At 42.6% G+C, this 20,380-nt stretch overlaps 2 protein-coding genes across 3 annotated transcripts in view; both read left to right on the forward strand.

The window, feature by feature from the left end:
* The window catches only part of ppp4r1l (protein phosphatase 4, regulatory subunit 1-like), a 125,670-nt gene extending 119,160 nt beyond the window's left edge, over nucleotides 1-6,510 (forward strand). The window contains exon 21 of one of the 2 annotated variants that reach the window (XR_006314608.1): nucleotides 4,534-4,666. Coding sequence is in view for 1 of the 2 variants with exons in the window: in XM_043710084.1 (XP_043566019.1) it covers nucleotides 4,534-4,682 (149 nt within the window). In the remaining variant the exon portion in view is untranslated. Of the gene's footprint in view, nucleotides 1-4,533 lie in introns of both variants that reach the window. The other variant, XM_043710084.1, reaches the window with a different exon arrangement.
* A 3,346-nt stretch (nucleotides 6,511-9,856) lies between these two features.
* Nucleotides 9,857-20,380, forward strand: part of LOC122559894 (ankyrin repeat domain-containing protein 60-like) — a 23,459-nt gene continuing 12,935 nt past the window's right edge. Inside the window, exons 1-2 of the mRNA XM_043710002.1 lie at nucleotides 9,857-9,877; nucleotides 9,981-10,222. Coding sequence (XP_043565937.1) covers nucleotides 10,054-10,222 — 169 coding nt within the window. The 5' untranslated portion in view covers nucleotides 9,857-9,877; nucleotides 9,981-10,053. The remainder of the gene's footprint in view (nucleotides 9,878-9,980; nucleotides 10,223-20,380) is intronic.

Genomic DNA, 20,380 nt, shown 5'->3' on the forward strand with positions numbered 1-20,380 from the left:
CATATCTGGAGTATTGAAAACAGTTCTTGTCACCTCAATTAAGAAAGTCTATTATTACATTCGAGGCATTTCTCAGAGAAGGTTTACTAGAGTGATTCCTGGTTTGGATGGATTGTCTTATGACATCTTGGGACTCTAATCACTGGAGTTTAGAAGAATGAGAGGTGATCTCATCGAAACATACAGAAATCTTAAGAGCTTGACACAGTAAATGCTGAGAGGATGTTACCTCTCATGGGAGAGACTTAGATCAGAGGGCATCACTTCAGAATAAAGGCACCAATTTAAGACTGAGATGAGGACAAATTTCTTCTGAGGTTTGAGTCTTTGGAACTCCTTGGCACGCAGAATGCTTGTATATATTTAAGGCTCAGGTAGATTCTTGATCAGTTGAGAAATCAAGGGTTACAGGGAAAACAGGGAGTTGACATTATAGAGTCATAGAGCTGAACAGCAGGGAAACAGACTTTTTGGTCCAATTTCTTCATGCCGACCAGGTATCCTAGATTAATCTAGTGTCATTAGCCAGTATGTGGGCCATATCCCTGTAAACCCTTCCGTTTCATATAACCATCCAAATGTTGTAATTGTACCAGCCTCCACCACTTCCTTTGGCAGATCATTCCATACATGTACCACCCTCTGTGTGAATAACTTACCCTTAAGTCCCTCTTTAATCTTTCTCCCTCACCATAAACCTAGTTTTGGATTTCCCTACCTCAGGGAGAAGACCTTGGCTATTTACCCTATCCTGATTCCTGAAGAAGGGCTTATGCCCGAAACGTCGATTCTCCTGTTCCTTGGATGCTGCCTGACCTGCTGCGCTTTTCCAGCAACACATTTTCAGCTATTTACCCTATCCATGCCCCTCATGATTTTATAAACTTCAATAAGGTGGAGGTGTGGGTGCAAGTTTTACACATCCTGCGATGGCAGGGGAAGGTGCCTGGAGTGGAGTGAGGGCTGGTGGGAGATGTGGATATGACAGAGGAGTCGTGGAGGGAATAGTTTCTCCAAAAGGCTGATAGTGGTTGGGAGGGAAATATATCCCTATAGTAGGGTCTGTTTGTAGGTGGCAGAAATGGCAGAGGATGCAATGTATACGGAGGTTGATGGGGTGGAAGGTGAGGACCGGCGGGGGGGTGTTCTGTCCTTGTTGCATTGGGAGGGATGGGATTCAAGGGAGGGTTGCGGGAAGATATGTTAGGGACATTTAAATAACTCTTGGATAGGTACATAGAAGTTAATACAATGAAGGATATCTAGGTTAATCTGATCTTAGAGTAGTATAAAAGATCAGCACAACATTGAGGGCTGAAGTACTGTGCTGTGCTGTTCTATGTTCTAAGTAGCTGCAGAGATAATAGATGCATTGGTTATAATTTTCCAAAAATACATGGAGTAGTACTGAAGGGTTGGAAAACTGCCAATATGACACCCCTCTCAAAGGGAGTGAGATAAAACGCTAGTACCTATGGACTGATTGATCCAACATTTATTGATGGGAAATTGTTCAATTCAATTTTAATGAAGTAGTAGCATATTTGGAAAAAACCATAATTTAATCAAGCATGGCTTCAGGAAAGGGAAATTGTGTCTAACTAATTTATTGGAGCTTTTTGAGGAATTCTCAACCAGAGTGGATGCAGGGGAATCAGTAGATGTGTTGAATTTGGACTTATGGATGGCATTCAGCAAGATACCTCATGGAAGATTAAGTCAAAAGATAAGAGCCCATGCTGTTAGAGGTAGTATGTTGCCATGGAGAGAGAATTGGCTAATGAGCAGGAAACAACGAGTGGGGTAAAGGGTTCTGTTCAGGTTGGCAAACTGTAGCCAGTGGGCTTCAGCAGGGATTAGTGCTGTGTCAGCAGCTGTTTACAGAATATATAAATGACTTGGAGGAAGGAAGCAAATGTGCTATAGCTACATTTGCAGATGTCACATAAACAGGTGGAAACACAAGTTGCAAAAAGGAAACAAGCGGTTTACATAGAAATTGATAGGTTAAATAAGTGGCAAAAAGTTGGTAAATTGAGTATAATGTGGGAAAATGTGAAGTTCGTTTTGGAAGGATGGACAAAAGAAAAGTAACAAAAAACAAACAAAAAAACATATTTAATTGGAGAGAGCTCCAATACAAAGAGTCATATACATGGACTTTAGTAAGGCAATTAGGATCATAGAGATGTACAGCATGGAAACAGAACCTTCGGTCCAACCCGTCCATCCCGACCAGATCTCCCAACCCAATCTAGTCCCAATCTCCGATGTTCCAGGAAAAATAGTTCAGTCTGTTCAGCCTCTCCCTGTAGTTCAAACCCTCCAACCCTGGAAACATCCTTATAAATTTTTTCTGAATCCTTCCAAGTTTCACAACATCATTCCTAGGAATATTGGATCAGCTATGAAATATTGGATCAGCTATGATCCTATTGAATGGCAGATTAAGAATCCAAATGACATACTCCTGTTGCTTATGATCTTATGTTCATTAGGTGGATCTGAGCTGGGTCTACAGGGTGAATTGCGGGAAAGGTATACAGAAGACCCCTGTGGCCTTGAACGTGGGAGACTGGAAAAACAGTTACCTAAATGTTTTTGGTACTGAGCTAAGCCCAAGTGTTCTGACTTTCCCACCAACATAAGTTCAGTAAAGGGAATTTACATTGATGATTACAAGACGTTCAGCACCAATATTGGCATCTCCTCTGATATTGAAGCAGTCCAGATGCATCAAGACCTGTAAGACATTCAGGCTTGGTCTGATAATTTGGGCAAGCAACATTTACACCAAGGATAGAGAGGCTCATGATTCAATAACATACAATATCAAGACACTACTGTCAACATCCTGGGCTCAGAAATTGAACTAGAATAATCACATAAACGTTGATTACAAGAGCAGGTCAAAGGTTGGTTATAGCTAATCTTCTGAACACCCAAAGCCTCAGCACCATCTACATGCACAGGTATTGGACTACTGTCCACTTATTTGGATAAGTGCAGCACTACCAACACTCAAAAAGCTCAAAACTACCTAGGACAAAGCAATGTGCTTGGTTGGCACTCCATTTACCACCTGAAGCATTCACTCCCTCCACTGCAGTCCCACTGGAAGCAATGTTTACAATATACAAAAAAACAGTTCAATAACTCAGGTTCTTTCAATAGACCTCCCAAATCTGCAGTCGTTACTGCTAAGACTGGCAAGGGGAGTAGGCACATGGGAACACTGCCACCTGTAAATCAAAGTCACTATGCCATCCTGAATTATACCACGTTCCTTCATAATCTCTGGGACAAAATGTTTAAATTCTCTACTGTCTTCACTGCAAGTGTACCTAAACCATAATAGATCACCATCTACTTGAGAGCATTTCTGCTTTTAATTATCCAGTAATTCATGTCAGAAGTCTACATGTCTGGGCATCTAGTGAGTAAAGGGTCAAGCTGATCTGTGGTGAATGTGGTAGAACAGCCCACACTCGGCTCAAGTAATAAAGAATGATCCAGTGAGTGAGCTGTTGAAGGAATCTGGTAGAGCTGGTAAGGAGTTGGTACCTTCAAGAGAAAAAGGACGTAAGAAGTTGGAGTGGGAGTAGGCCATTTAGCCCCTCAGGTTTGCCTCATCATCCAAATCCAGGTCATGGCTGATTTGCCCCAGGTTTTAATTCCGCTTTCATGCCAGCAACTCATAGTCTTCAATCCTTCAGTTATTTCAAAAATCTGTTTATGTCCTCTTTAAATATGTTCAGTGATCTGGCCTCCACAACTCTGAGGTAGAGAATTCCAAACATTCCAATAGGCAGGGTTTAGAGGGATATGGGCCAAGTGCTAGCAAATGGGACTAGATTAGGTTAAAATATCTGGTCAGCATGGACTGACGAGTTGGACCGAAGGGTCTTTTTCCGTGCTGTGCATCTCTACGACTTCGGTGAGCAAAAATTTGTTTGCACAGCAAGTTGTTAGGCTATGCAGTGCACTGCCTGGAAATGTGGTGGAGGCAGATTCATTTGAAGTATTCAAGAGGGAAATGGATGATTATTTAGATAGAAATGGTGTACAGGGGAGGAAAGGCAGGAGATTGACAGTAGAGAATAGAACCACTACAGACATGATGGGCTGAGTAGCCTCCTAGTGCACTGTAATCATTTTGTAATCTCGGAGATCAGAAATTTGTTTACTCAGAGGTTTATCATCTGAAAAACACTGCTCTGAAGGATTTTTAATACTAATTTCAAAAGTGCATTAGATATACATAGTTAAAGGGAAAAAGTTGCAGGACCGTTGATAAACAAAGCGTGACATTAGTAACAAAAACAGAAATTGCTGGAGAAAGTTAGGTCTGCTAGCATCCGGACAGAAAGCAGATTTAACGTTTCAGATCCAGTGACCCTTCAGAACCAACTTGCGCTAACTGGTGGCTATTTCAAAGAGCTGAAGACAGTAAGATGGGCTGAATGGCCTCCTGTGCTGTATGTTTGTGACTGGGCTGTGTTTAATGCTATGCTGATTCTTTGTTATTCCCAGCATATTTCACAGAGGCGGAGAATCCTCACGTAGAAGCCGTCGAAGAGATTGTTCTTATTCTGCAGTCAGACCGAGACCGTGATGTGAGATTTTTTGCTAGTGCTGAGCTCCGAAACAACCCTGTGAACACCACCTCGTTTATACACTGAAAACCTTTCTAACCAACTTGTCCAATTCTATAACTGCATGCAGTTCCTGAACTGGTGATGCGTCTGGTAAGCCCCCCCCGAGTCCCACACAAGGTGGAGGTGATACCTGGGGGTCAAGTGGGCATTATCTTGGTCTACAGGCTGGATCTGGACTGGAGGATGCAGAGCACCTTCCTCTTTGTTAAATATGTGTATAGATCTGCAAAGAGCTTTTATAAATGAGGGAAGGGAAAGGGTGGGTGGGAATTGAATCCACTAACAAACCTGGAGACCACGAGCCTTACGTGCCCATATTTCTTCAACTATCTACAGCTATTTTTGAATCAAAACTATTTAGAAAGTTTCTTTTTAAAACTCCCTCTGATTCTTGACACAGTTTGTTTTTTATTTCCTAACTGTCTTATTTCTAAAAGTGAACTTTGCAATTTGGAAACAGTTACAATTTGGTATTCTTTATTTTTTGAGTATGTGCTCCTCACTTTTCTAATTTTGTACAGTTTTTTTTTGTATTGATATACCCCCAACTGATGTACATTTGAATATTTCAGAAAGTATGCAATACAGAGATTTCAGGCACATTTCAACTGATTTCAGCTGCATTTTAACTTTTTTGAAACTTGTGGAGCTGTCTCCTAAATTTCCCCTCCCCACAGGGCAGCTACTTTTCCTTTTGCACTTTGGAAGCCACATTGAACTGCTCCCTTAGCGGATTAAGAGTTGACTTCTCAGTGGCATGAAACACAATGACTACCCAACATACTGACAGGGGAAATGAGCTGAGTATGTACTATCCCACCAAACCCACCATCTTTTTTTTTAATGAGTAACTGAGCCATGTTGGTTATGGGAAACCTAACCAGGAAGGTGCAATCGCACTTGAAACCAGCAGATTGGACTCTGTATGCAGATGTTTTAACTGTCTCCTTTTCACTTTAAATTCACATTGCTGTAGAGTTCGGCAGCACTAAGAATGCAGTTCATACCACTAATGAAAAATGCTAGAGAATTGATATTCAGAAGTGCACATAATAAATATGAGGTAGAATGAGCTTTATTATTTTTAAAATTTAGTTTAAATGTTTTTATCCTCAAACCAGCTGCTACGGGTTCCATATTTGTTGATCAGTATGTGGTAAGGACTTAGAGATAAAACTGCAGGTTGCTTTTAAGATAATGCAGGGATACATTATATCTCTAAATCTAACTATTTTTGGTGTTGAATTCATCTTGAATAGTGCTCTGGAGGTGTGTTGGTGCCACAGCAGTACTGTTTTCATTGTTTGTTGACTCATTCAGTGAATAAAACACCCACTACAGTTCCACTGAGTTTCTCTCTCTTGAAATTGATGCACTGTCAAGTCTTGTGGCTCAGCAGAGTGAAATAGGGACTGGCGCAATTGGTGTTGCAGTTTGACTGAACAAACTAAATGAGCTGTACCTGACTGGGCACTGGCTGAAGTTTTCCTGCATTGGATTTGCCTTTGAGAGTGAGCTGGATCAACGTGCGAAGCTTTGTGATGGGAATGGGCTTGCAACATGCAAGTTCATTGCTGTCAAGGAGGCTTTGAATATTCCCTGAATGTGTAACATCTTTTCCCATGTTTTGCCATGTACTCCTCTTTGGTTTATGGTGACAGAAATGCCTTGCATCAGGAATTATTGCCTTTGCACTTCCCTTGTTTTGATGCCGACTCGTATTACCAAGCATTTTTTATGATATGGTGTATAAGAATGAGGTTTTTGTATAGTGTAAAGGCTGATTGTATTGTAACTATAGTTACAAGTTTGAGTTTTTACAATTAACATTAAATACTGTGTTGCTGTAATATATTGGTGTGTTGTCATTACTTTCATCCTTTGGTGACATTAAGCATACATTTAATCAATAATAATGTGACATTTTCTCCAATACTATCCCAATCCTGATTAAATTATCATCAAGTTAGCAGGTAGCTTATCACCAAGGTCAGTTTGTAACCCTGGAAGGCATTGACTGATTCACTGTCCAGTAATCCAGAGGTCCAGGTTAATGCCCTGCAGGCAAGAGTTTAAATCCCACCACAGGAGCTGGTGGAATTTCAATTCATTAACTAAAACAAACATCTGGAATGTAATAGTAGTCTTAGGAATGGTGCCATGAACTTACCATCGATTGTAGCAAAAACCCATCTGGTTTACTTTAGTTCGTCAGCGAAGGAAATCTGTCCATCTTACCTGGCCTGGCCAAATGTGCCTCCAGACCCACAGCCATAATCCTGAAGAAGGGCTTATGCCCGAAACGTCGATTCTCCTGTTCCCTGGATGCTGCCTGACCTGCTGCGCTTTTCCAGCAACACATTTTCAGCCACAGCCATAATCGTTGACTTAGTAACTGCTGTCGGAAGTGGTACAACAGGCCACTCAGTTTGAAGTCAATTAGGGATGAGCAGCAAATTCTGGCTTTGCGAGTGCAGCCTACACTCTGTGGAAGGGTTCTTAAAATAAAACATCTTAGGCTCCTCTCTGCAACAGAATGCAGAGTATTATTTGAAAAGCGATAGATTGGAAAAAGGTATACAAAGGGGCTTGGGTGTCTTATATACCAGTCACTGAATGCAAGCATGAAAGTACAGAAAGCAGTTTGGGAAGCAAATGACACACTAGCCTTCATTGCAAGAGGGTTTGAGTAGAGGAGCAGGATACCTTACTGCAGTTATTTAAAGGGAAAAGTGGTTATAGTCTTACTTGAGCATTGGGCTTCCCATTCTCTAACCAGGGGTTGAGAGAGAACTGGTGGTTTAACCTGAGGGTCACCACACCTCTGTTGAGAGGAGAAGTTGGAGAAAGAGAGCACTGTAGATGCTGGAGATCAGAATCCTAAAGTATGGTGCTGGAAAAGCACAGCAGGTCAGGCAGCATCCAAGGAGCAGGAGAATCGATGTTACTGGCATAAGTCCTTCATCAGGAATGTGATGGGGGAAAGGGGCTGATATGATACATAGGATTGTGGGGGTGGGGGTGAGGTAGCTGGAAAGGTGATAGGTTGATGTAAGTGGGGGTGATGGTGATAGGTTGGAGTGGAGGGAGATGAACAGGTAGGACAGTTCAAGAGGGAGGTGCTGAGTGGAGGGTTGGATCTGGAATGAGGTGGGAGGAGGGGAGATGAGAAGGAGAGTCCTTGGTAAGTTCAGCTGATGCAAGAATCGAACCCACACTGTTGCAGTCTCCTAGGTAACCAACAGTGAACTTGTGCTTCAAAACATTCCACAAAAAGACGAGTTCCAAATTGAGTGGAGTGATTCTATGCTGTGATTCAGATCAACTTAGTTGAACTGCCGTTCAGTTCCACTTGGGTAAGTCAGCTTCAGTCTTCTGGGTTCTAAACTGATATTTGAGTTTGGCTAGTGCCTAAGGACTGAACTATTCAAGTTGTTTTGATGTAATATACTTTTGGCAGTCTTAGCAATAACCAAGAGTGAAATTGACTAAGCAAGGGGCAAATGTGACAGTGACATTGGTCAGATGTCTTGAGCTGTGTATTTAGTGATTACTGACAGACTTGTTGAATGTCTGGACACCAAATGCATTGCAGTTATAATCTGAACCAGCTATAATCTAATCTGACATCATTTGGTTAATAACTATCAACAGTTGGTTCTAATTTTATGAGTTTGAGTGTTTTTTTTTGTTGCTGGTGGTCAGCAATGGCATTTTCTTACGCTCAGAGCTTAGTCTCTTCCTTGTCTGGTGGTGCGGCATTCTTGTTAGATCCTTGTAGTCCTTTTTCAGAAGAGCAGAAGGCGGATATTCAACCCTTTAAGTCTGCTGTGCTATTCAGTAAGAGCATGGTTGATTTTAAAATCCTCAGCACCATTTTCTTGCCTTTAAATCAGTAACCCTCAATTCCCTTACTGATTAAAAATCTGTCTATCTCAGCCTTCAATGTACTTAGTGATCTTTACAGTTCTCTGTGGTAAAGATTCACAGATTCACTACCCTCTGAGAGAAGACTTCTTCTCATCTGTTTCTTAAATGAGCAATCCTGTACTCTGAGATGATGTCTGTTTGACCTGGAGTCTTCCACAAAGGGAAACAATCTCTCTCCCTTTCAACCTTCAGGGGGTTTTGATTGTGCTACCAAGCTGGGCCAGTGTGGAGCAGACTCTATGGACTGAATGCCATCTGCCTGTTCCAAATCCACTTGCGGTATCCTGCACAGTTGATCACATCTCTGATCATTCCAGATCACAGACACACTTGGCCAATGGTGAGGACAGAGAGAACCACATCTTGTCCTTCAGGATTGGAAACAATGTAATGGAAACACAATAGGGAACCAGAGGTGGATAAGAATTGCCCCACTGTGGTGTTGAACTTTAAAGGGGAGCAGATTGTCATTCAATGTCCCCAGTAGATGCTTTCTGTAGTGATTGGAATTAGATAAGCCAGCTTGACCTCATAGAATATGATTTCCCTGTTTGGGGCTGTTAATCTGGTCCAATCAGCGAGCCCTGCTGACAGGTGAAAAAAAACTTGTGTCAGATGTTCTGTTCACTTTGAAAGCTGGTTCTGAGGAAGTTGGATCAGTGTCAAGGACTCCCCACGCATAAAGAAAGGGTGACTTGGTTATGGGATACAGGCCTCTGTGGTGATATTTTTCAAAGATTGGGTTTACCTGCCTTAAGGTTGATGGATGCTATATTGTAGGAACTTTGTCTAGCTCCATCCACTAGTCATTGTCCAGCCTCCCACAATGAGGGAGCCTCAGACAAGACATATAAAAATGGCACACACAGGTACAGGCATAAACAAACGTACATGCAATGGCATGCACCCATACATGCAGAGGGTGGAATCTCAGTAACACTGAGATTGTGCATCAAAATGCAGAGTGACACACACTGCTTTATAGATGGAGAGACATGATGCACATGGTCACCTCTTTCTGAGGTTATATAAAAACTTCGGCCAGACATCTCTGTTCCCCTGTCCCCACTGAGGGCATTTCTTATCAACTGTCAGATGAGGAAATCTGAACCTGGTGAAATAGGTTCTTAAAATGAAAGGAAGAAACAGCTGACAGTGGCTGGTAGGCCCCACACAACAGTGTGTTCTGGAAACAAAGTCCGTCTCCAGGGAGATGTCAAACACAAGCTGAGCATGTACCTCCCCACACATTGTTAGGAAACAGAAACTCTGATCCTGCTTCAGCTCAGGTCCTGATGATTTTTTTGTATCAAATTGAACATTTAGAAATGAATGATTTCAACTAAACAGCTCATATTTTATTACGATATGTTTCTTTATATTTTTCTGAAGGCCTGCTAAGCAGTGGTGGGTTTGGGCCTTTCACTGGGACGGTCAATGCGAGACAGAGCCTGTCAATGTCCTCATGGCTCAAGAAAGGAACTGTAGCCTGAGAATACATCTGGTGGACACAGGGGAGACCTTCAAATTGAAGAAGTGTCACAGCAAAATGACCATTGGGGAACTGAAGACTAACCTGGAGCTGGTAACTGGAATCCCTGCCAATCTGCAAAGGCTCTACTACATGGATGAGGGTAAGGCCTTTGGTTGGCATGACTGCACCCCACCCCAATTCAATTGTGTGCAGGGTCAGCTGGTAGAGGGTTGCCATCTCTCGTTACATGTACCGACTGGTTTCATCACATGACCTCCTTCACACAATTTGCTATTGGTTGCCTGACCTGTCAGCCTAGCCAGTCAAATAGAAAACAGTGTGTCACACTGTAAAGCAGTTGTTTGATTTCTGATTGTTCACAAAGCAGCCTTCAATGCTGTGACCTGTATTTTTACAACCAGTAAACAAAACTACTGAAGGATTATATCAAACAGGTTTGCTAGTGCTGTTGGGAGGAATTTAAACTAGACTGATGGGGGAGGGGACACAGAATATCAATGGAACAGAGACACATCATGCTACAGCAAAGGAAGCAGCTCCCAGCTATGTTGAGTGTCAAGAGAGTAAGGCAAGGCTGGATGGTCTTTAATGCTAGGAATGTAATAGGTAAGACTGATGAGTTAATGCCATGGATTGACACTTGGAAGAATAATATTGTTGCCATCACAGAAATGTGGTTGAGAGAAGGACTGGACTGGCAACTCAACCTTTCAGGGTACAGGATCTTTAGGCAAGAAAAAAGATGGTGTAAAAAGGGTGTTGTCGCACTATTAATTAGGGAGTCAATTACTGCAATAAGGAGAGATGATATCTTGGAAGGGTCTTCAAAAGAGGCTTTGTGGGTAGAACTTAGGAACTTTAAGGGGCAGCTACTTTACTGGGAGTGTATCATAGACACCCAAAGTGTCAGTGGGAAATAGGGGAGCAAATATGTAGACAGTTCAGAGTTGTGTAACGGTAATAAGGTAATTATACCAAGGGATTTTAATTTTGCCAACATAAATTGGGATAGTCATAGTGTTAAGGGCTTAGAGGGGGTGGATTTCTTAAAATGTATCCAGGGATTTCTTTTGTATCAATATGTTGGGATGGTACAGTGCTGGATCTGTTTCTGGGGAAAGAAGGCAGACAAGTGCTCAATGTGGCAGTGGGGGAACATTTAGACAAGAACAACATGGAATGGTTCAAATTTTTTTCTGGACAAGGAAAAAGATTGACTGCAAAAGACTGGGGGAGGGAAATTTCATTAAAATAAAGCACAATCTGACCACAATTGACTGGGAGCAGCTCCTTGTGGGGATGTCTACAGCTGAACAATAGAGGGCATTCAAAAAAGGAGCTGGGAGAGTACAGGTCCACCATGTAACCTTTCAGAGGGAACTGTAGGAGCAGTAAGTTGAGAAAACCCTAGATGTCTAAGAGAATACAAGCCTGGATGAGGAAGAAAAGGAAGGTTTTTAGCAAGTTCAAAGAGGACAATTTTCATGAACTTTCTCTGAACACGGTCTACGGCCAGTACATCCTTCCTCCGATATGGGGCTCAAAATCGCACACAATATCCAAATGTGGTCTGACCAGACTCTTATAGAGCCTCAGAAGTACATCCCTGCTCTTATATTCAAGACCTCTCAAATAAATGCTATCATTGCATTTGCCTTCCAACTACTGACTCAACCTGCAAGTTTAATCTAAGAGAATCCTGGACTAGAACTTGCAAGTCTCTTTGCACTTCTGAATTTTCTCCCCGTTTAGAAAATAGTCCATGCCTCTGTTCTTCCTACCAAAGTGCAGACCTCACTTTCCCACGTTGTATTCCATCTGCCATTTGTCTGCCCACTCACCTAACCTGTCCAAATCCTTCTGCAGCCTCCCTGCCTCGTCAATGCTACCTGTCCCTCCACCTATCTTTGTATCATCTGCAAACTTAGCCAGAATGCCCTCAGTTCCTCCTTATAGATCACTAATGTATAAAGTGAAAAACTGTGGTCCCAACACTGAGCCTTGTAGAACACCACTTGTCACTGGCTGCCATCCTGAAAAGGACCTTTTTATCCCCAATCTCTGCTTTCTGGCAATCAGCCAAGCTTCTATCCATGCTAGTACCTTGCCTCTAACACCATGAACCCTTATCTTACTCAGCAGCCTCCTGTACAGTACCATGTCAAAGGCCTTCTCGAAGTCCAGGTAGACAACATCCATTGGTTCTCCTTGGTCTAATCTGTTCGTTACCTCCTCAAAGAATTCTAACAGATTTGTCAGCATGACACCCCCCCTTGATGAAACCATATGACTTTGCCCTATTTTATCATGCACGTCCAAGTATTTAGAAGTCTCATTCTTCACAATGGATTCTAAGATCTTACCCATTACTGAGATTAGGCTAATCTGTCTATAACTTTTCATCTTTTGCCTTACTCCCTTTTTAAACAGGGGTGTCATGTTAGTGATTTCTCAGTCCCCTGGGACCTCCCTGATTCTATTGATTCCTGAACAATCACCACTATCTCTTTAGCTGTCTCCCTTAGAACTCTGGGGTAAAATCTATCTGGTCCAGGTGATTTATCTATCTTCAGGCCATTCAGTTTTTCCAGTATCTTCTCCTTGGTGATGGCCACCATACTCAGCTCTGCACCCTCGCTCTCTTGAATGTTTGGGATATTCATCTTGTCTTCCACCATAAAGACTGACACTAAGAAATAGTTCAGTTCCTCAGCCATTTCCTTATTCCCCATTATTATCTCTCCAGTGTCATTTTCCAGCGGCCCAATGTCTAAGTTTGCCTCTCTTTTGCTCTTTATATATCTAAAGAAACTCTTACAGCCTTCCTTTACATTACTAGCTAGCTTACCCTCAATTTAATCTTCTCCCTCCTTATTTCTTTTTTTTTTGTTGTTGCCTTTGTTCATCTTTAGCTTTCCAATCCTCTGGTTTCTCGCTGCCCTTCGCCACATTATATGCTTTCTCTTTTGCTTTTATGCTATCCCTAACTTCCCCAGTCAGCCATGTTTTCCTCATCTTCACTGTAACAGGCTTCATTTTCCTCAGGATGGATCTCTGCTGTGTCTCCTGAATTATTCCCAGATATTCCTGCCATTGCACTTCCACTGTCTTTTCTGCTAGGCTCCTGTCCCAGTTAATTCTGCCCAGCTTCTCCCTCATGCCTCTGTGGTTGCCTTTATTCAGGTGTAATACTGTTACCTCTGATTCTATCTTGCTCCTCTCAAATTCAGTCATGTTATGATCACTGCCTCCTAAGGGTTCCTTCACCTTGTACTCCCTTATCAAGTCTGCCTCATTACACAATACTAAGTCCAGTGTTGCCTGTTCCCTAGTGGACTTCACCACAAGCTGCTCCAAAAAGCCATCTTGCAGACATTCCACAAAGTCTTTTTCTTGCAATCCACTACCAATCTGATATTCCCAGTCCACCTGCATATTGAAATCCTCCATGATCACTGAAACTTTGCCTTTCCTACACATCTTTTCTATCTCCTAGTGCATTTTGTGCCCCAACTCCTGACCCCTATTTGGAGGTCTGTATGTAACTCCAGCTTTTTTTTTAACCTTTGTGGTTCCTCAATTCTCCCCACTCAGATTCTACACCATCTGACCCTACTTCGTTTCTTACTATTCCCTTGTCTGGAGAAGGGATTTCCAAAAACCCTTCAAGTGAAGAAAAAAACCTCTACGTCTCCGTTTTAAACGAGAGACATCTTATTTGATGGGAGGCATGCCTATATGCTCAGAGGACTTTCTTTAATTGTCATCAAGACCTTTTATGGCAACATCCTGGAAATTGGGCTTTAATTGCTGGAGACAACAAAACAACATCTTGTATTTATGTAGTGCCTTTCACTTCATGACACTTTCCAAGATGCCTGAGGCACAGAAAAGAGGTTTGGTCAGACAAAGTTAGGTTTTAAGGAGAAAAGCAAGATAGAATGGTGAAGAGATTTAGGGAGGGAACTTCAGAACTTGGAACTGACCATAGCACTATAGGCCAGAATTAGATCAATGCATTGATCTCAGAGGGTTGTGGAACTGGAGGAGATTTCAGAGAGAGGGAAGGGGTGAAGTCACTGAGGGATTAAAATCAGAATTAGGATTTTAAAATCCAAGATGTTGTCTGACCAGGAATGAAGTCCGGGAGCATGTGGTGACGGGAGATCAGGGCACACTTAATGGGAGTTAAGGTTTGGGTGATGTTGAGTGTATGGAGGGTAGTATGTGGGATGTCAGCCAAGAGTGCAGTGGACTCTGTCTAAAAATATCTAAAACATCAATGAGTTTCAGCAACAAATGAGCTAAGAAAAGATAAAGTTGAATGATGTTACAGAGATGGAAAGAAGAAGATTCCTTTGATGGTGAGAACATGAGGATTAACTCAGGATTGAAAGTTGTGAACAGACTTATTTAATCTCAGTAAGGCGGAGAAATTGCAGAGTAAATCTTGGATGGTTAGTAACCCTGGTTTTTGTCGGTCCCCCATCTGACATTGAGTTTATCAACTATCTCAGGGTGTACTTTGTGTCTGTGGGATGTGATTTCTCTGGACAGAGGCTTGTCCATTGCTTGCCATGGCCCAGCTAAAAGCTGATCTGCCAGAGTCCCTGTTGCCTGTTCCGCTTTGAATACAGGGAATGCTGAGGCCACTGTGAAAATCAGACTACTGCTACACTTGAAACTCTGCGAACACAATCAAGACTCTGACCTGGTACCTTCATCCTCCAGGACTCAGTCTAAACTCTGCATTAACTCGAGGCCAATGGAGATTGAAGACATCCATTGTTTGGAGTTCCGCGACACATTCACTCACGCTATTGTACTCTTCTTGCTTAAACCTAACAAAGGGAAGGATGGTCAGGAAACATGTCTCATTGTTGAGCCTCATATTGACATTAAAATGGCAGATAGATGTCACCATGTTTTTCTTATGCAAACTGGGAGGGGCGAACAATACAGACCTGTATGTTTACCTCCAGTCCATGAGTGGGAAACAGACTGGAGTAGTGTTGCCAATGATTCCTGTTAGATGGTACTGTTGTAGAATAAAAAGAAATTTGCACTCATTCTTTTAAAGACCATTGAATGTCAAAAGGGCTTCACAGCTAGTGGGATACTTTTGAACTTGTAATGTAGCAGCCACTTTGCACAAAGAACACACCAAAACAGCAGATGATAGTAACCAAAGAATCTGTTTTTGTGACATTGATTGAGGGATAAACTTTGAACAGGACATTAGGAATTATTCCTTCTCTCTTCTCTGCAAGTATTTTTATTAATTCATTAATATTAGGCCCCACGGGCTGGGCCCAGCAATTATTGCCTGCCCTAGTTGCTCTGAAGAAGGTGGTGGTGGTGAACTGCCGCCTTAAACCACTGCAACTCCTGGGGTTAGGGCACTGCAGGTGCTCTGGTTTCCTCCCACAGTCCAAAGATGTGCGGGTCAGGTGAATTGGCCAAACTAAATTGCCCATTGTGTTAGGTGCATTAGTCAGAGGGAGATGGATCTGGGTGGGTTACTCTTCAGAGGGTCGGTGTGGACTTGTTGGGCCGAAGGACCTGTTTCCACACTGTAAGGAATCTAATCTAATCTAATCGATGCCGTTAGCAAGACATTTGCCAGATTTTGACCCAGCGACGGTGAAGGAAATGGTGATATATTTCCAAGTGAAAGGTATGTGACTTGTAGACGAACATGCAGATAGTGGTGTTCCATGTATCCCCGACCTTGATTTTCTAGGTAGTGAGCTGGGAGGTGGAAGGTGCCATTGGAAGGAAGCTGGGGGAGTTAATGCAATGCATCGTGTAGGTGGTGTACACTAGACCACTCAAATAGTGCCGAGAGCTTTTTCTATTCTTGTCAGAGGGCAGATGGCCTCATTTCACATCTCATACAGAAGACAGCACCTTTATCAGTGCAGGATTCCTCCAGTGTTGCATTGGAGGGTCAGCCTTGAATTTTGTGCTTAGATCCTGAAGTGAGCTTTAAGCCAAAACCACCTGACTCAGAGGTAAGATTTCTACACTGTGAACATTTGAACCACATTTTCCAACATGCATTGTTGGATGGGGACTGGTAGCTGGAACGCTGATTGATTCTCACTGTCCTCTAATCCCTAATGCATCCCTAACAATCCACTGATACCAAGACTAACCCTATCATCACTCTGGGTCCTTTGTTATCTGTAATTGGGCAATTTATCAAATACATCTTTACAACCTGTGGCTCCTAATATTTGCATCATCCTTCACAATGTTAAAAAAAAGCTATGGATAACATGATATTGAAAAACACACACTGTTTACAGCTCCGTAATATGCACAAACATTACATCAATAAGCACATTAGTGTCAGGTCTCATGTTCAGCAATTCAGTTTACAAAGAGCATAGAACAGAACCGCACAGGAACAGGCCCTTCAGCCCACCATGTCTGTGCTGACCATGATGCCATTCTAAACTAATCCAATCTGCCTGCACATGGTCTGCATCCCTGTATTCCCTGCCTCTACATATGTCTGTGTAACTGCCCCTCAGATTTTTTTATTGTATCTGTTTCTACTACCTCCCCAGCAGCACATTCCAGGTACCTACCCCCATCTATATAAAAGGATTTGCCTCACCCCCTCTCACTTTAAACCTATACCCCTTAATATTTGACATTTCCACCCTGAGGAAAAAAAACAACTCTATCATCTTATCCGTGTCTTAAACCTATACCCCTTAATATTTGACATTTCCACCCTGAGGAAAAAAACGATTCTGATTATCTATGCCTCTCATAATTTTATATACTCCTATCAAGGCCCTCAGCCTTCAATGCTCTTACAAGAACAATCCAAGTTTGTCTAACCTGTGCTTGTAGCTAAGACAAACATCCTGTTAAAGCTCTTGTACCCTGTCCAAAACCTCCACATCCTTCCTATAGTGTGGCGACCAGAGCTGTACAAAATATTCCAAATGTGGCCTAACTCAAGTTTTAAACAGCTACAACATGACTGGCCAATTGTAATATTTGGTGCCTTGACCAATGAAGGCAAGCATGCTATACACCTTCTTTACCACTTTATCCACATGTGTTGCCACTTGCAGGGAGCTATGGACTTGCAACCCAAGTTCTTTCTGTATATCAATCCTCCTAAGGGTCCCGCCATTTACTATATACTATCCATTTGCATTTGACCTCCCAAAATATATTACCTCACACTTGTCCAGATTAAACTCTATCTGCTATTTCTCCGTCCAACTTTCCAGCTTATTTATATCCTGTTGCATCCTTTGATAACCTTCCCCATTATCCGCGACTCCACCAACTTTCATGCAATCTGTAAACTTACTAATCAGTCCATCAACATTTTTATCCAAATTATTTCTATAAATTACAAACAACAGAGATTCCAATACTGATCCTTGCAGAGCATCACTGGTCACAGATCTCCAGTCAGAAAAGTACCCATCCACAACTAGCCTCTGACTTCCATGACCAAGCCAATTTTGTATCCAACCTGCCAACTCACCATTGATTCCAGGCGATTTGATATTCAGGACCAATCCACCATGAAGGACCTTGTCAAAAGCTTGAAGTCAACATCCATTGCCTTCCCTTCATTAATCATCTTCGTCACTTCCTCAAAATATTCAATCAAGTTTGTGAGACAAGACTTTCCATGCATAAGGCCATGCTGGCTAACCTTAATAAGCTCATTCTTCTCCAAATATGTGTAAATCTCATCCAAACAATTTTCACCAATAATTTCTCCAACATTAGCTATTCTCCAGTTTTCTGCTACCTCACCTCTTAACTTCCTGAGAAATTGATGGATGTGGGCACAATTACAGTGTTTAAAAGACATTTGGATAAGTACATGAATAGGAAAGGTTGGAGGGATATGGGCAAAGGTCAGATAGGTGGGATTAATTTACTTTGGGATTGTGATTGGCATGGACTGGTTGGACCATAAGGTCTGCTTCTGTGTTGTATGATTATATGGGAGAGGGTTCTGAGTAGTCGAAGGTGGAGGACTGAAAGATATTGTAGTTGTAAGACTTGCTTCTTTTTTGAGGTAATTTCAGTGATGGAGCTGATTTCCTTGAATTCTAGGAGTACTTACTATTCTAGAAGTTGCTGCAACACTGGCAAAATCCTTGTACATATTTTCTGAACTCTTTCAAATGTAGTATTCCAAAAGTAGCCTAACCAATGTCCTGTACAGCTGCAACATAACCTTGCAACTCCCATACTCAATGCACTGACCAATTCTTGCATAAGGTACTTCTTCACTATCCTATCTACCTGGTAATCCACTTTCAAGGAACTATTCCTTGAGACCTGCATTCTAAGGTCTCTGTTTAGCAACACTCCACAGAACCTTACCATTAAGTGTAGATATCCTCGCCTGATTTGCCTTTCCAAAACACAGCACCTCTCATTTATCTAAATTAAACTCCACCTGCCACCTCTTGTCTCACTGGCCCATTTGATAAGATCAAGTTACCCTAGAACTCTGTGGGAAGCTAGGGAAGTGATTGCTGGGTCCCTTGCTGAGATCCAGGGTTGGTGGGTTTGAGCTGGAGGGAGAGGCTGAATAGGCTGGGGCTATTTTCCCTGGAGCATTGGAGGCTGAGGAGTGATGTTATAGAAATTTATAAAATCATGAAGGGCATGGATAGGGTAAATAGACAAAGTCTTTTCCCTGGGATTCGGAGTCCAAAATTAGAGGGCATAGGTTTAAGGTGAGAGGAGGAAGATTTAAAAGGGACCTAAGGAGTAAAGTTTTCACTTTGATAACCACAGGTGAGGTGCTAAAGAGAGGGGATTGGCTAACATGGTGCCACTAATTAAGAAAGGTGGTAAAGAAAAGCCAGGAAGTGTAAACCAGTGAGCCTGACGTTGGTGTTGAGTAAGTTGATGGAGGGAACCCTGAGGGACAGGATGTGCATGTATTTGAAAAGGCAAGGACTGATTAGGGATAGTCAGCATGGCTTTGAGTATGGGAGGACATGTCTCACTAACTTAGTTGAGCTTTTTGAAGAAGTAACAAAGAGGGTTGATGAAGACAGAGTGGTGGACATAGTCTATATGGTCTTCAGTAAGGCATTCAAGAAGATTACTCATGATAGACTAGTTAGCAAGGTTAGATCACATAGAATACATGGAAAACTGGCCATTTTGATACAGAACTGGGTCGAAGGTAGAAGACCCAGAGGGTTGTAGTGGAGGGTTTTGTTTTAGACTGGAGGCCTGTGACCAGTAGAGTGCCACAACAAATGGTGCTGGGTCCACTACTTTTCATCATTTATATAAATGATTTGGATGTATACATGGGAGGTATGGTTAGTAAGTTTACAGACGACACCAAAATTGGCGGTTTAGTGGACTGTGAAGAAGATTACCTCAAAGTCCAAGGGAATCTGTCATTGGAACGTGGAGGCTGGAATGGCAACATCTGTTACAACTGAGAACAGCTGGAGCTGATTGAGGCCTAGAGCCTGGAGCCTCTGGCACTGCAGCCTGCCTGCCTGGAGCCACTGAAACCTGGAATTCCCTATTGCTGCTACTGCCGCCTTTGGAAGCCTGGGAGCCAGATTTCTCCTTGTAAAGTTGAATAAGTTAAAAACACCTGCTGCTGCGTGTGGCCTGGGGTCTCTGGTGCTGTAACCAGCCTGCCCTGGAGGGACCTGCAACTGGGACTGGCTGCTGTTGCTGCCTTGAGAAATCTGGTTGTCTCTATTTTTTTCCCTGCCAGTGTCTTGAAGCATCAGTTCCTGAAGCCTGGACTTTTCTATTTTGTCTGCTGCTGCAGAGGTGTGTTCCTGAAGCTTTCGGTCAGGGATTCAGACCTGGACACTTATTTGTGAGTGACTGTATTCTGGGATCTGTGACCTGGAACTGTTAGGAGTCTGGGCCCTCTGCCTGGTACTACTCCCAGTCTGTGGCCTATACCATTTGTCAGTGACTTGCCTTTGGGCTTTTGGGGAATTATTCAATGGGATGTAGCAGCCTAAGGGATTGTGCTGGCTGCTAAGACTGAACAAGACTTTGTCAGTTCTTTTTCTGTGATTTGTGCGAGGGATGGTGGTGGTCCGAGTTTGAGAGATGGGTGGAGGTCGATAATGACTGCAGGGTTGAAGAGAAAATGAGGTCTGCAGATGCTGGAGATCAGAGATGGAAATGTGTTGCTGGAGAAGCGCAGCAGGTCAGGCAGCATCTAGGGAACAGGAGAATCGACGTTTCGGGCATTAGCCCTTCTTCAGGAATGAGGAACGTTTGTCCAGCAGACTAAGATAAAAGATAG

The sequence above is a fragment of the Chiloscyllium plagiosum genome, chromosome 20, assembly GCF_004010195.1.
Source record: "Chiloscyllium plagiosum isolate BGI_BamShark_2017 chromosome 20, ASM401019v2, whole genome shotgun sequence".
Classification (NCBI taxonomy): domain Eukaryota; kingdom Metazoa; phylum Chordata; class Chondrichthyes; order Orectolobiformes; family Hemiscylliidae; genus Chiloscyllium; species Chiloscyllium plagiosum.